The sequence below is a fragment of the Myripristis murdjan genome, chromosome 6 (genome assembly GCF_902150065.1).
Source record: "Myripristis murdjan chromosome 6, fMyrMur1.1, whole genome shotgun sequence".
Classification (NCBI taxonomy): Eukaryota; Metazoa; Chordata; class Actinopteri; order Holocentriformes; family Holocentridae; genus Myripristis; species Myripristis murdjan.
Window position 1 is genome coordinate 10,102,379 of NC_043985.1, and position 14,227 is coordinate 10,116,605.

Consider the following 14,227-nt stretch of genomic DNA (forward strand, 5'->3'; position numbering starts at 1 on the left):
CTTTTAACTGAACAAGGGGTAATTATGAGTTTCTGATTATTTCAGAAGGCAAGGTAACTACGAAACATGAAAATATTTGTGATAACTCCTGGACTTTATCACACACTCCAAACTCTTCAGATTTCACTTTTTGGAGGGCTGATTGATTAAATTTTGTCCTGGGGCCCTAAGCAGGGCTCCTCATCACCCGGTACCACAGTGCCATGTAATGACCTGATGTCCAGCTGCACTCAGGTCTCAGGGAAAATAGCAGATGTGAGCATTGTGGTTGAAAATGTGGTTCACCTCAGCTCGTGTGGGTAAAATAAGACGACAGGAATAAGACCTCAATGCTGCTGAGTCCTCATATGTTCAAACCCATCTGAAACTGACAACACAGGGACTGAAGTTTTGCAGCCACTCAACATGCGAGTGCAAATCCTCAGTTCCTGTTGTACAGCGATGCACAAAGCAAAGCTCCAGCTGTGTCCTGCCGGGTTTTAACAGTTATACTGACACAAAGACCATAATGCTAAGAACAGGGTTTTTTATTAGTATTATTTATTTATTTTTAATGAATACATCATTTTACAACATGGATTTCCTAGATGACGTAAGGTTGCAGAGAGGTCTGATAATCTGGGTTAATCCCCAGACTCCAAGTTCCACAGTATCATTTTTGTCCTGAAACTGCAGTAAACGGTGTTTTCAATGGGAAAGCTCTCTGGTTTCTGCTAGGGGAGCGACCGCCGTCCCAGGCTTCATATTGTGATGAATGGGTTTCAATGTATTCCAACGGGGCGCCCCTCCTGGCCAATCAGGGGGCTGCAGCAGCTTCGACACCACCCCCCAGCGGCCGCACAGGCGCACTGAGCGCCCAACTGCCATTTTGTGGCAGAGCTACTCTGCTAAAGCGGGAGAGGATTAAAAGAAGCTGCGAAGAAGCCCGCATTTCCAAGCCGCCGGCCCAACTTTGTAGCTCAGACTCTGTGCTGTCGGTCCAGTTCAGCGGGAGGAGAAAGCGACTTAAAAGAGGTAAAGTATCACTACTTTTCTGAGAAGGGGGGAGTTTGCAGGATCTTTAATCGGCCTCTAGGTGTCACGATGGGGCTCCGGGTCCGGGCGGCTTGTCGGGGGGTGTTTGTCTCCCTCTATCGTTATTGAAAACCCCGTCAAAATACGTTTAAATTACCCAAGTTCTAACAAATGTACACACATCCTGTTTTATATGACGCACATCGGCGAAAATATCGTCGAGAATAAGTTACAAGTACTTAAACGATTTGGTTGAAGTGTTTAGGCCGAGGCGTCCATTTTCTGTCTGTTCTTTGTTTCCTGTCTTTTTACAGCCGGGACGACATGGAAACTGGCGGGCTAATGTTAGCTAACGCTGCTAGCGCTAACGGCGCCTCGGCTGCTTCAACATCTGCAGGTTAACACTGCAAGCCTGCAGACCCAATTCACACGATGTAGGATAGACACAAATAATTCCTTCTTAATGATGGCCATTGTGTGCTTGAGCTGCACAGCAGCTGGCTGGTTTTCGCGTCGAAACGAGTCGTGAATAGAAGGTAACGATAGCTAGCTAGCTTAACAGTCGCCTAGCAGGCCGGGCCCTTCCCCACCCTCTGCACACACCGTTCAGTCCCCGGGCTTTTGAAAACATACAGGAGTCGATAACTGACTAGCTATCGTACCGTGTTGACAGTCTCATAAAGTCTCCTCGCCTCGGGCACCGAGAGAGTCATTACAGCGGCGTTACGCAGCTAGCAGCGCCGTGCTAGCTCGCCTGCCTGCCCGCTGCGCACCGAGACTTCGGGCCGTCGCATAGAAGATGATGACGGGGCATTCACAGCAAAATGACCCCCGGTGATAATAGCGACCATTGTGTTTTCGCCAGGTTGCTATCTCCTACTCTCTCCAAAAATACCAACTTCCCAATACGCAGCACTACATTTCTCGTCTCTTCCTGACATGTCGTCGTGGTTGGAATTGAAGTTGTTGTTGCACCGTTTGCCCGCTTGTCTCTTATTCTAAGCCCACCTAGAGCCACATAGACAGAGAGATATATAACAGCAGAGAGCTCCCTCTACGACTCGGCTTGGAGAGCTACAAAAATACCGCTGTAAATGCAGTACGTGGAGGCGACAGCTACACGGCTGGGCGCTCAGTTCGTCAGTGTGTGCTCAGTTTGCTTTACCACAGAGTGAGAGGAGACATGAGGCCCTCCGTCTGCCCAGCCGCCTCTCATACTGCAACATTAACACAGGAACCTGTCAGTTACCAGGGCACAGGCACACACACCACAAACTTGACTATACAACCAGCTTTTATAGTGGTTATTCAAGAGGCAAAACATTAAAGTTCATGTTGTGTTCCTTGCTCACAGGTTGAGACAAGCATTCAGCGTTGATGTTGTTTTGAATGACTTGAGGGAATATACACCTACATCTCGTTTAGGAGTCTCCTCAACATGTTTAACCAAAACTGGGTCAAGGTACACAGCTAGTTTAAAACTTAGACTGACCCCCACCCTCCCTTCCTTAGCTACAGCTGGTGTGGTATCTAGTAAGTGCAATCATTGAGGTATCTGCTTCATGTGTATTGAAGACAACTGGGGCATTTTGAGCCTGTGGGCTTGAAGAATAAGAGAGAGTCAGAGTTGTTATGTGTGCACTTAGTAGTCGAGTGAGCAGGCATGCCCATTCCATAGTAGTGACAGGAAAGTCAACACTAGCGCGGATGTGGTGGTGGTCTCTTCTCTCTCTTCTTCCCTTTTTTTTTTTCTTTTTTCTTTTTTTTTTTTTTTTTTACAGAGAAGGTACATTCTGTTTATTGTTGCTTTTTGTAATAAACTGCCAGCTGCTTATCAATGCTTAACCCCTGCTGTAGTTCCTTGTGATAGGTCGACCCCCCAAAAAAGCCGTAGACATCATCCTTTGCCTAAAATAAAGCCAAGGTATTCCAAATGGGTACTTTGCGCTGACCTTGCAGCCTTTAATGAGGAAAAAATAGCGTTGGCAGTTTAAAAACTGCTGAATAATGTTATCATGTTATCCTTCACCTGAAGTATTGAATGTGTAGTGTTAGACTAAGTGCATTTTGATTATTTTTTGTGTTGTTGGCATGGTAAAGATTAACTGAAATAACTAAATATATGTATTGAGTGGTGTGCCTTGTGCCTCCTCCCTCCTGCAGGTTGACAGGGACAGAGTCAGGTAGCACACAGTTGAGTCAGCAGAGCTCAGGGTTTTCAGCAGCAAGTTAAAGAGAGGTCACCTGTACCACAGCACTACAGACAGGGTCATGAAACCAGTTGAGTTTACTTTGCTGACCAGGTAAAATAGTGCTAAGACCAAGCAATTTCCAGCACTTGGTTCTGTGGTTAGCTGAATTTTGTTTACATTCGAAACAAGCAAAGGTTACCCGGCCAGATTTGGGCCACTGTCAGCCATTTGATCATTTGATGCTGGTTGGTTAAAGTTTAGCAAGCATGTTCCCAATTTTACAACCAAATCCCTGGTTGCCAACCTGAGACCCACTTTTAAAACTTAGTGGTGTTCCCAGTTGTCACATTCACTTGCCACCAGTGTTAAGCCGGTGGTGTCTCGTCTTTGCCATGGATAGTCATCTTGCCATCCATTTCACTGGTCGGTATGTCCTCTTGGGTTGAAAACGGCTTCCGTGGTAAATGACTAGACACCACTGGCTCAGAGGAAATACTCGTAATGGAAGGTTTACAATGCATGTGGACATGTGGTTAACTAATATCTGTATCTCCAAAATGGCATTCTTCAGTTCCTACCCAGCATGGACGGGGTGCCAACAGAGGGAGTGGGGGTGGGGGACCCCTCCAAAGACTTCCCTTCCATCCAGGCTGTCCACAGCCAAGACGCCATGGTGGCCGATCTCCTCCAGCAGGCTGCAGAGGCTGGAGGGGTGGTGGAGGGACAAGCTGGAGTCGTCCTTGAGCAAGGTTCATAATTTATATGTATTAACACATTAACTGCCTTTGAAATGAAATATCTCAGTTGTAGAATTATAGAATGAGAACAATGTTTGTCCAAGAATTAATTCTTGGGGTGTGCCACATGTAATAAGTGGGCCACTCAGACTAGACAAGGTGGGATTCAGTGTCACATGAACACCTTTTTTTCCTCGGTCATTTTACCAAGAGATTATGACTACATTGCCATGAATGCATTTTAGGTCATGGAGAGGGGATGGTGGGAGCTGCACAGGCCCAGCAGCAGCTTATGGAGGCTGGAGTTGGGGTTGGTGTGGAAGGTGGAGGAGGGGTTGAGATGATGGTTATGGATTCACTGGATCCCACCCTGTTGCAGATGAAGACAGAGGTAAGGTCGCATTTAGTTTGTGAGCTCAAGTAGCGCTCTCTTGAAAGGACTATGACATCTTTGCTTTTGTACTTTGCCCCAGTGTCTCACAAGTACTTTGAGAAAGCTTCAAGCCTTAACAAGGTTTCCATTAGTGTGTAAACTATGTCTACCTATCACAGTTTCACATTTCTAAAAACATGAAAACACTGCAGTGTTTCCCTCGAGTCAGCTGATCTGTGGCACAGCTGCCACACGGTGAAAAGTTTGTGCCTAAGAGGCTCTCAGTCACTCCAGAGTTACGCTCTCAGCACTGACACCAAAAATAAAACTGAAAATATACTCCAGTTTGCTTCATTCTGGCATGCGTTAGTAGCCGTGTTTCTGAACAGTAACTTGACACATAAGTTATGGAGATGTGTAAGAAAGTTTTTTCACACAGTAATTTGTAACACCAACATCACTGTTTGTCACAACTTGATGTCACTGTAGGTGATGGAGGCTGCAGTGGGAGGATCTTCGGGGACGGTTGGTGTTGTTGGAGGAGTACCAGGTGCTGCTCACCAGGCAACTGTAACGACGGTGGACCAGACTCAGATCATCACACTACAGGTGGGAGATGGGTGTCAGTGTAAAGACACACCTTCTAGCTTGTCTGTGTATGTGCAGGCTGAATCAGGGTTATCCACAGGTTCATTAAGAAGTTGTGACAAGTTGTGTTTCGTTTTGGTTATTAAATTCCTCACATACACAGTTCCAGTTAACAGGAAAAAAAGTCTCAAATTTTGTCTTTGTGAAACTCTGACATCATTTTTGCATCTTGTCTTCAGGTAGTCAACATGGAGGAGCAGGCTGCTCTAGGCCTGGGAGAACTCCAGTTAGTGCAAGTGCCTGTTTCTGCCACCGCTGTAGAGGCTCTGCAGCAAGGCACCTTCGTTGATGCCACTGCCATGCCGAAAGACGGAGATCCGGTTATCTGCCACACTCTGCCACTGCCTGAGGGCTTCCAGGTATGTAGTGGTAGACTTTATGTCTCAGTGGGGACTTGCAGTCTGTCCAGATGTCACTCCCTCCTTTACTCTTCAGCACATCTTCATCAGAATCAGTAGAGTGCAATGAGAACTACCACTACAAATATGAACAACAAACCCCACACTGCACAATCAGTCAGCATTATCTGGAATAGACAGAAGGATGGGTCACTGATTATCACCATGGTCAGCTGGCGATGGCATCGGTGCATACAGTTAACAGTGGCAATAAGATTAATTAACAAAAGCAATGCAATAAGCACATTCAATGCATATAAAATAAATACATCCAAGTATGAATTCATAACATGAGTGCCTCATGTTAAGAGGCATATACATTACAAGGCACTCATATTTCTTCATAAGAAGAAAAATCTTTTGTGTAGCCAATTTTTCATCAAATTTACAGAAAACATACAATATCATGACGTATTATCATGAAGACATGAAATCATCCATATTGTGACAGATTTTGTCCTTATTGCACACCCCTATGCTGCATGTTCATACTTAGGGTGTCATGTATTCAACCACCACACCTCCTGGATGAGAACATTGGTTTCCTTTTTGGGAGAAGTTAGTCTCCAAACTGTGCGGCTCTGGCTTTGGAATTTGTTGCCAAAGCGAGCTTGTGTCATTGCCTGTGTCTGCACCTGGATTCACAACAATAGAGCCCTCAGAGCCACAGCTGCTCAGGCACAATCCTGAAAAAAATGAGGATTAGTGAGAGTTAGGTGGATTATAGCCCTGCCTTTGAAAACATATCCATCCATTATCTTATTTCCTTACATGATGATCCTTTCTGTTGAGAGCAGAACATTGTCTATCATAATTAAAGAAGCTTTTAGAAGAGAATACCAAGATCCTTTCATGTTTGAAATATACAGGTTTAGTTGAGTAATTTGCACAGTGAAAAGATTTAAATACCTGTGTACACTCAGAAAATGAGCATGAACAATATATATATATTTTTTAATCCAGAAACTGTTTAAAATTAAGTGTTTGGGGGTGGAATCCATTCATCCAGTCATAATGCTAGCACCAACAATGCAAGAGAAGCACAGTCGAGAAAAAGCAAGCCACCACTTGTGTTTGAGGAACCTAATTAGTTGGATGAGGATTAGCTGGATAATTTGAACTGGCAGACATAAGTGAATTAATTCAAGTATGAGGAATGGGGCCCAGGCTTTTAGGTTAAAAAAACAAACACAGCAAATATGTTTTCTGCTCATTATAATTGAATATACAGTAGGTGCAGTGTCAGTGTTTTGTTTTGTTTTTTCTAGTCCATATTAACTGGAGAGATTCAGTGATTTGGGTCCTTGCAACACTGAACACTGCAGTGACTTTGCTTGAAGGGTTTGTAGTGTTGGTTTGTTGGTCACATTCATTGACTGAGTCATACATTTGATGTGTAGGTGGTTAAGGTGGGTGCTAACGGCGAAGTGGAGACAGTGGAACAAGAGGAGGAGGGAGGAGAGCCCCACCCTGAGGAGGAGGAGGAGGTGGAGGAGAACCAGGCATTGGAGGGAGAGGACGAGCCTGCTCAGCCCCAGAATGATGACCCGTCATGGGCTAAAGATCCTGACTACCAGCCCCCCTGTGGAGCTATCAAGAAAACTAAGAAGGTTAGATAACTGCATGATAGATTTTTAGAGTTTTAAAAGGAAAATATAATTTGATGCACAAAATCTGTTTGGGCACAGACAAATCTATTTCAGCAGCGGAAATGTTGCTTTATGTTTTATTCCCTGTTCTGTAATATAAAAACAGACAGAAGTGAAAAACTGCATGCACAGCCCAGTTCCAAAGCTCTGGACAGAGAACTCGCTTGCTGTTGTTTAGATGACAGAGGAATTCATTCTATTTTCATTTATTTCCTGAAATTTCCTGCGATTAAAATTTTGTTTGAGCGAATAGTGTGAATCTATGGCATCTCACGTAGCAGCAGTGGAAGATTTTTCTCAGAAATTTAGGCTGATAAGATGGCTTAGTTTATTAGATATTCTGAGTCATGCTGTTGTGTACAGGGTAAAAAGAGTCGTCTGCGCTATGCGGAGGGGGATAAGGACATGGACGTCAGTGTCTATGACTTTGAAGAGGAGCAACAAGAAGGCCTTCTGTCTGAGGTCAACGCTGAGAAAGTGGTGGGCAACATGAAACCCCCCAAACCCACAAAGATTAAGAAGAAAGGTGAGAAACCGTTTTCTACTGTATGCACAGAAGGTGCTGGAAAGTTTTGTAATGGGTGTTAGACCAGTAGTCATTGTTTGTAATATTTTTATTCAAATCAGCTCTCTGTTTTGTCTCAGTGCTTCGGCTTTGCATTACAGTACTTCCTGCTGTCCCATACTGTATATTATAGGTTTTGTACTAAGACATGGTGTGGTATGGTGATATAGTGAGATGACTTCCCTGGCCAAGAGTAAAGTCTGTCTCTGTCCATGTTTGGCAGGAGTGAAGAAGACGTTTCAGTGCGAGCTGTGTAGCTACACATGCCCTCGCCGCTCTAACCTGGACCGACACATGAAGAGCCACACCGATGAGAGGCCACACAAATGTCATTTATGTGGAAGAGCCTTCAGGACCGTCACTCTGCTAAGAAACCACCTCAACACACATACTGGTACACACGGACCCAGTTATAATCCTCATGTAGATTACTTTTTATAGCATTTCTACAAGGGGCTAAAAACATGCATGAAAAAAAGCTGTGTTTTACCTTTTGTCCGTGCAGGAACTCGCCCTCACAAGTGCACAGACTGTGATATGGCCTTTGTCACCAGTGGGGAGCTGGTTCGTCACCGTCGGTACAAACACACACATGAGAAACCCTTCAAATGCTCCATGTGTGACTACGCTAGTGTCGAGGTGAGATCCTGTCTGGACTTATATTCTGAATGCTTTACAAAAAAAGGATAGATATTTGTGTAACAATAAGCAGGTATGATCATTTTGTGCTATAGACTGATAAATAACTGAATTATTGCACTATTAAAGTGTTTTTTGGTTGTGTACATCCCTATAAGTTGTACTGTGCAACACTTATGCTGGCCGGTGTGTGTTCCAGGTGAGTAAGCTGAAGCGTCACATTCGGTCTCACACTGGTGAGCGTCCATTCCAGTGCAGTCTGTGCAGCTACGCCAGCAGAGACACGTACAAGCTGAAGAGACACATGCGGACACACTCGGGTAAAGCGACACTTCAGCTCTGCTTAATATTAAAGTATTAAATATTGGTTTTCCATAAAATTTCCTCAGGTCCTGCAAAAAATCACTGTCTATTAAAAACATGTAAATTTGGAAAAGTATGTGGATGCCGTTTAGAATTCACACTTTCTGCCTTTTTGAGCACTGTATAATAGTGCAGCTGCCTTTTGAAAACAAAAAATCAATTAGAAATGGTGTTTTGGTTAGCCAATATTTTGAAACTTGTAATTACTAAAGATCAGAACAAGCAAACAAGCAGTTTACACAGACACCATGATGACAAGAAACAATGATATACCTAAGCTTTGGTTGTAGTTGTCTAGCCATATGGTACACTTCACCAAATAGTTTAATTATAGTTTAATTCTATTTTCTGTTGTTAATGGTTCTCCAGTTACAGCACAAACAGTCAGACACATTTTGTGGTTCTAAACCTGTGTGTTCTGATTTTGTCTCTCAGGAGAGAAACCATACGAGTGCTACATCTGCCATGCCCGGTTTACCCAGAGCGGGACCATGAAGATGCACATCCTGCAGAAACACACCGAGAACGTGGCCAAGTTCCACTGTCCTCACTGTGATACTGTCATCGCTCGCAAGAGTGACCTGGGTAACACACAGCCCTGCCCCCCCTGTCGTCATGCTCTTCTAACTTTTCTGGCCTTCTTTTTTTTCTTCTGTGTAGTGTAGTCCATGTCTTCAATATGTCTTCTTCCTGTCATTCCTTTGTCTCCAGGTGTACATCTGCGTAAGCAGCACTCGTTTATTGAGACTGGAAAGAAGTGCCGTTACTGCGACGCTGTTTTCCACGAGCGCTACGCCCTCATCCAGCATCAGAAGTCCCACAAAAACGAGAAAAGATTCAAATGCGACATGTGTGATTACTGCTGCCGACAGGTGTGTGTGTGTGTGTGTAGCAGTATGGCAAATATATGACTGAGCTCTAAACTAACAGGCAAAGTGAGGAGAGGGCAGTCCCAATGTTGTAATTTTAACAGTGAGTTGTTGCTTAGGAAAATGCTAATTCTAAATGAATCTGAGAGTCAGGACACACACAGCCTGTGTTTGGTTCCTGTTGTGTGTGACAGATCCTGTAGATTAAACACTAACCATTCTTGTGTTTCCCTGCCTTGGTTAAGGAGCGTCACATGGTAATGCACCGTCGCACCCACACGGGAGAGAAACCCTATGCCTGCAGCCAGTGTGAGAAGACCTTCAGGCAGAAGCAGCTGCTGGACATGCACTTCAAACGCTACCATGACCCCAACTTCGTCCCCACCGCCTTCGTCTGTCCCAAATGTAGCAAGACCTTCACCCGCAGGGTGAGGACAAACGCTTTCTTTCATTAGCAACTCTGCTCATCTCAGTTCTGATGCTCTGAATTGGAAGGGCTGCGTGAAAACAGCTTTGTATGGCTAGTTCCTGCCAAGGAGAGGAGCTGTCTTCCACACCACCACCACCACCAACAACAACAACAACAAATGAGATTAAGGAGTCAAAGTCAGATTTTATTTCTTTTTTAAAAAACAAACACATACCTACAAAACAACATTACAACAGTTATATTTTCAAAGCTCCTATAACAGTTTGGTTTCTCCTGGCACCCGGGAGAAAACAGAAAGCTGCTTTCTTGCGGCTCCAGGGCCTGACCTCACACAGGAAGTGCTGATGGGCTCTTCCTCCCTGCACCAAACTGTATGTCAGTGTGCTGCTCATGAAAATGCTGAACTGGACATTAAGGAAACATTTATAGGAGCTTTTCCATTTGGACTGTGGCACCACTGTTAAGTGTTTGTAGTGTTTGCACGTTAGGGAAACTGGATTTTGACTGTTCCTTCTTTGTTGGTAGTGTTGTAGACCTGCAGCAAAATAAGCTCATGTTGAAAATACTTTGTCCCGCAGAACACCATGGCTCGCCACGCTGAGAACTGCAGTGGTGAAGTGGAGGACACTGAGAATGGAGCTCCAACCCCGAAGAGAGGGAGGAGGGGGAGGAAGAGGAAGATGAGGAGCAGGAGAGATGAGGACGACAGTGGTACGTATCCTCTGATAATTTGCTACTGCAGCACCAATGCCCCCCAGCCCCTGTCAGTTTTTTCCCATTGAATCCTATCTAATCTTCACTCTTGGACTATTAGATGAGGATCATGTTGAACCCGATGAAGAGGAGGAGGAAGGTGAGGGCGAAGAAGAAGTAGCTCTGCTGCAGGAAGAGGAGGAGGCTGAGAGCATGGAGCTGGACCAGGCCCCTGTCACAGTGCCCCTTCCAGCCCCCGACGAGCCGCCGGTCAAGAGGAAACGAGGCCGACCCCCAAAGAACGCCCCCAAACCGCCTCCAACACCCACCAAGTCAGTCAGGGTGGCCGCCAAGACCGCCGCCTCTGGTGAGAAATCACATGCTGATGTGCTGATGTGGGAGAGAAGTTGAAAGAAAAGATCTGACAAATCGTTGAAATGTTTGTCACATGACCTTTACACCTTTTTGTTTTGTTGTTGTTGCAGCTGCCGCCATCATCCAGGTCGAGGATGAGAGCACAGGAGCTGTGGAGAACATCATTGTTAAGAAGGAGGAGTCCGACACCTCCGCAACCACGTCTCTGGACCAGGGGGTGGCGCTCACTGTGGAGGGGGTGGGCATGGACGGCGAGGGGGTAGAGACTGTGGAGCTGCCCGTCAATGAGGAGGGGGCGGCCGCCGCCAACGGAGATCTAACACCGGAGATGATCCTTAGCATGATGGACCGGTGAAGGCCACACGCAGGCCCACACACTCAGAAAATAGATCTCTGAACTGAGTTGCTTAAATTGGCAGATACACACATTTACTTTGCCTTCACTTGATGTTCAATTTGTGGACGTCTTTTTATGGCGGCCATTTTGCTTCCTTTCTATCAGCCATTAGAGGGCTGCACAAAATGGCTGCAGCAAAAACGACAAATATAGGGCAGATCCATCCTGATGACACATGTAAATATTTGCATAAGTTCACACACATGTACATACGTGTGCTAACTGATTATGTCTGTGATTGACACACACACACACACACACACACAACCCTCCTCTTCCAAATTTCATCCAAATATTTTGAAGCTAATGACGAACTGCTCTCTGCTCCTCTTCATGTTGTTTCTCTTTTACTTTTTTATGTGGATGAATCTGCGTGTTTTTATTTCCTTGTTTCTACTGAAAGCCACATCCTGTTTTGGTCTGCGCCAACTGACTCCCCAGTTAACGTTCAGCCGGAAACAACTACTGTATGTGCATGTGTGCAGGCCTGGGTGTGTGTGTGTGTGAGTGTGAGTGAGTGTGTGTGTGTGTGTGTGTGTGTGTGTGTGTGTGTGTGTGTGTGAGCGTTTCCTCCTCTTGCTCCTGCACAAGGGATGTTTTGTTTTTTTTACTGTATGATTTTAGGTCCACTAGTTTTGGCGATGTAAATCTCTGTCACGCAGCTATGCCTCTTTCTTTGTTTTTTTTCTTTATTTTTGGATAAAATGTAGTTCATGCTACTTTAGTTTGCCTCTAAGGTACCGTCATCTCTCGCTGCCGTCTGTGTTCTAGTCTACTGTTTATAAAAGTCTAAGTTTCCTCCTGTCCTTCTAAAACTGCTAGAGTTGGTTAGGCTTTGCGCCGCTGGCTAGGTGTTGTGATCCAGTGCTTGCTCGTTCCAAATCAAGGCCCTGTAGAGGGACGGTGATAGAAGCTGCTTCTGCTCTGTTCAAATCATGCCTCCACAAAGTGACGGTCCCAAACCTCTGACACTGCAGGATGTTTGGTTCTATCCAGGCTTTTAAAAGAGGGTCCCCTCCATCCCAGCATGTGTTGAACCCAGTTTAGAGCTCCTGTGTCACTGGCCCGGCTGGGATCGCAGCAGCGTGGTTTCCTGCTCAGTGCTCTGCATTATGTTGTTGAGACCGCAGTCCAAAAACTTCACCATAAAAGAAAAGACTGCTAGGTGGTTTGCTTGTAAATACTTTTTTTCATCTTTGGTTTATTGTGAACATTTTAATCTTTTCTGTTTGTTTGTTTTTTAATAGCTGATTTAAAGACTTGTTGGTTGAAGGGGCGTTGGGCTGTAAGAATTTCAAAACATTTTCATGGTAATGATGTCAGTTTAACGTTGGACTGGATGCTTAATACTACACCATTGCCTGAACCAATCAAAGATAGACTTTGATCAAGTGAATTTTAAATTTCTTTTCCTCCATTTTTTTTTTTTTTGCAAGTGGTTTGTTGACTTGCCTCGTTGAAGGATAAATGATCCCGTCACAGCCTCCAGCTCTCTGTAAGGAGCTGGGCTGCTGCCTCCATTAGGAAGACCAGACATTTAAAATGTGCTCACACAAACTTGTAAAATGACCCCTCATCCCTTTTGCATTTTAAATGTAAACAACACGTTTGACTATCAGTTCTGCTTTTTGTTTCAACACATTATCGCTCCGTCTACTGTAGTAACCCCTTTTAACCAACCAAACTGTGCTCAGCTCTTCTCAAGCAGTATCGTTTTGTTGTCAATACTCTGTTGCCTGCGGTGAATTAGTTTCTGCGTCGATGGGAACGCAGATGAAAGTCCTAAAGGTGTGTCGATGTTTTTGTCGGAGAAAAGGGGACGCAGGCAGGAAAGAGGAGACGTCTGTTTTAAAGAGAAAAGGCATCTTTTTGCTGAAAATCCTGATAACCGAATGAAGCTCCAATCTTTCACTGTATGTAACGATTACATCAAAGTTGCTTTATGTTTTTGGTTGAGCTCTTAATACAGTTCTGTAGGATGGTAAGTTTTGTATAACTGGCTGGTTGTACTTTGTGAATTTGACTTTAATCAACGTGTCTTGATTCCCAAGTGATGGCTTCACCACATTGTGCGATAGGCTCCATGTTGCCGTCTCTTAGCTAGATGAAAACATGTCAGCTGGATCGGACTCGACATAACATACACAGCTGGCTTGCCACCTGTTGCAAAAGTGTTGTAAAGACCAGGCTGTTTACCGCAGCAGCTGTTTGTGTCGAGGCTGATTTGAACACCACTGAATACTGCAACGTACCAAGTTTAAAATCACAACTCGTGAACTGATCAAAAATGGAAGAAAAGTCTGGGGAAGTTTGCTGGGTCGGTCCTAAAGCAGCAGTTCTGTAATGTGAACCGTCCTGGCAGGTAAAGAGAGAGAGACGGGAACATGGAGCTGTGGGAATGAAAATGGGCTAAAAACATGTTGCATTACAGTACAAGCTGTTCATAACTAAAAACTTGCAGTGTACCCAGATGGAAGATGAAGATGAACTGTTCTGTTGTTTTCTATGACGAAGGCAAGCAAAAAAAACAGCAGCAACCTTTTTGTCATGTCTGTTAGGTTGGAACATGCTATTGAAGATGCTATGGGAATGTAACATTGTACAGCTAACGAGAAGAAATAAAATCATACTTTAGAGCGCATGACTACTGTGCAGGTTTCTGTTTTTTCCTGGTCCAGTGTTCATGTTTTTTGTGTGTGTCCTCCTTTTCTTCCAACCACTGGTTTCCATTCATTCCACTATGAAATGAAAATGAACTTTGAGAGACTTCTAGCTTTCTTCACACTGACATTCACCATAATAAAATCCACATTATTTTTCCAATAAGCAGCAGCTCTGCTCGGTTCGGGCTGCTGACCTTGGCCTTGTTCAGGCCGCCGGCCCGC

The 14,227-nt window shown here is 44.7% G+C and overlaps 1 protein-coding gene across 2 annotated transcripts; it reads left to right on the forward strand.

The window, feature by feature from the left end:
• The first annotated feature begins 764 nt into the window (after positions 1 to 764).
• ctcf (CCCTC-binding factor (zinc finger protein)) lies at positions 765 to 13,986 on the forward strand. Of its 2 annotated transcripts, none has more exons than XM_030053297.1 (16): positions 765 to 1,019; positions 3,778 to 3,955; positions 4,189 to 4,334; positions 4,806 to 4,925; positions 5,144 to 5,323; positions 6,763 to 6,972; positions 7,375 to 7,537; positions 7,800 to 7,970; positions 8,082 to 8,215; positions 8,415 to 8,535; positions 9,014 to 9,163; positions 9,290 to 9,450; positions 9,693 to 9,875; positions 10,456 to 10,588; positions 10,692 to 10,937; positions 11,056 to 13,986. In XM_030053297.1, the coding sequence occupies exons 1-16, from the start codon at positions 765 to 767 to the stop codon at positions 11,298 to 11,300; spliced, it is 2,796 nt and encodes a 931-aa protein (XP_029909157.1). In that variant the 3' UTR covers positions 11,301 to 13,986. The 2 variants fall into 2 exon arrangements, with proteins under 2 accessions (XP_029909157.1, XP_029909156.1); XM_030053296.1 differs by having other exon boundaries at positions 877 to 1,014.
• The last annotated feature ends 241 nt before the right edge of the window (positions 13,987 to 14,227 follow it).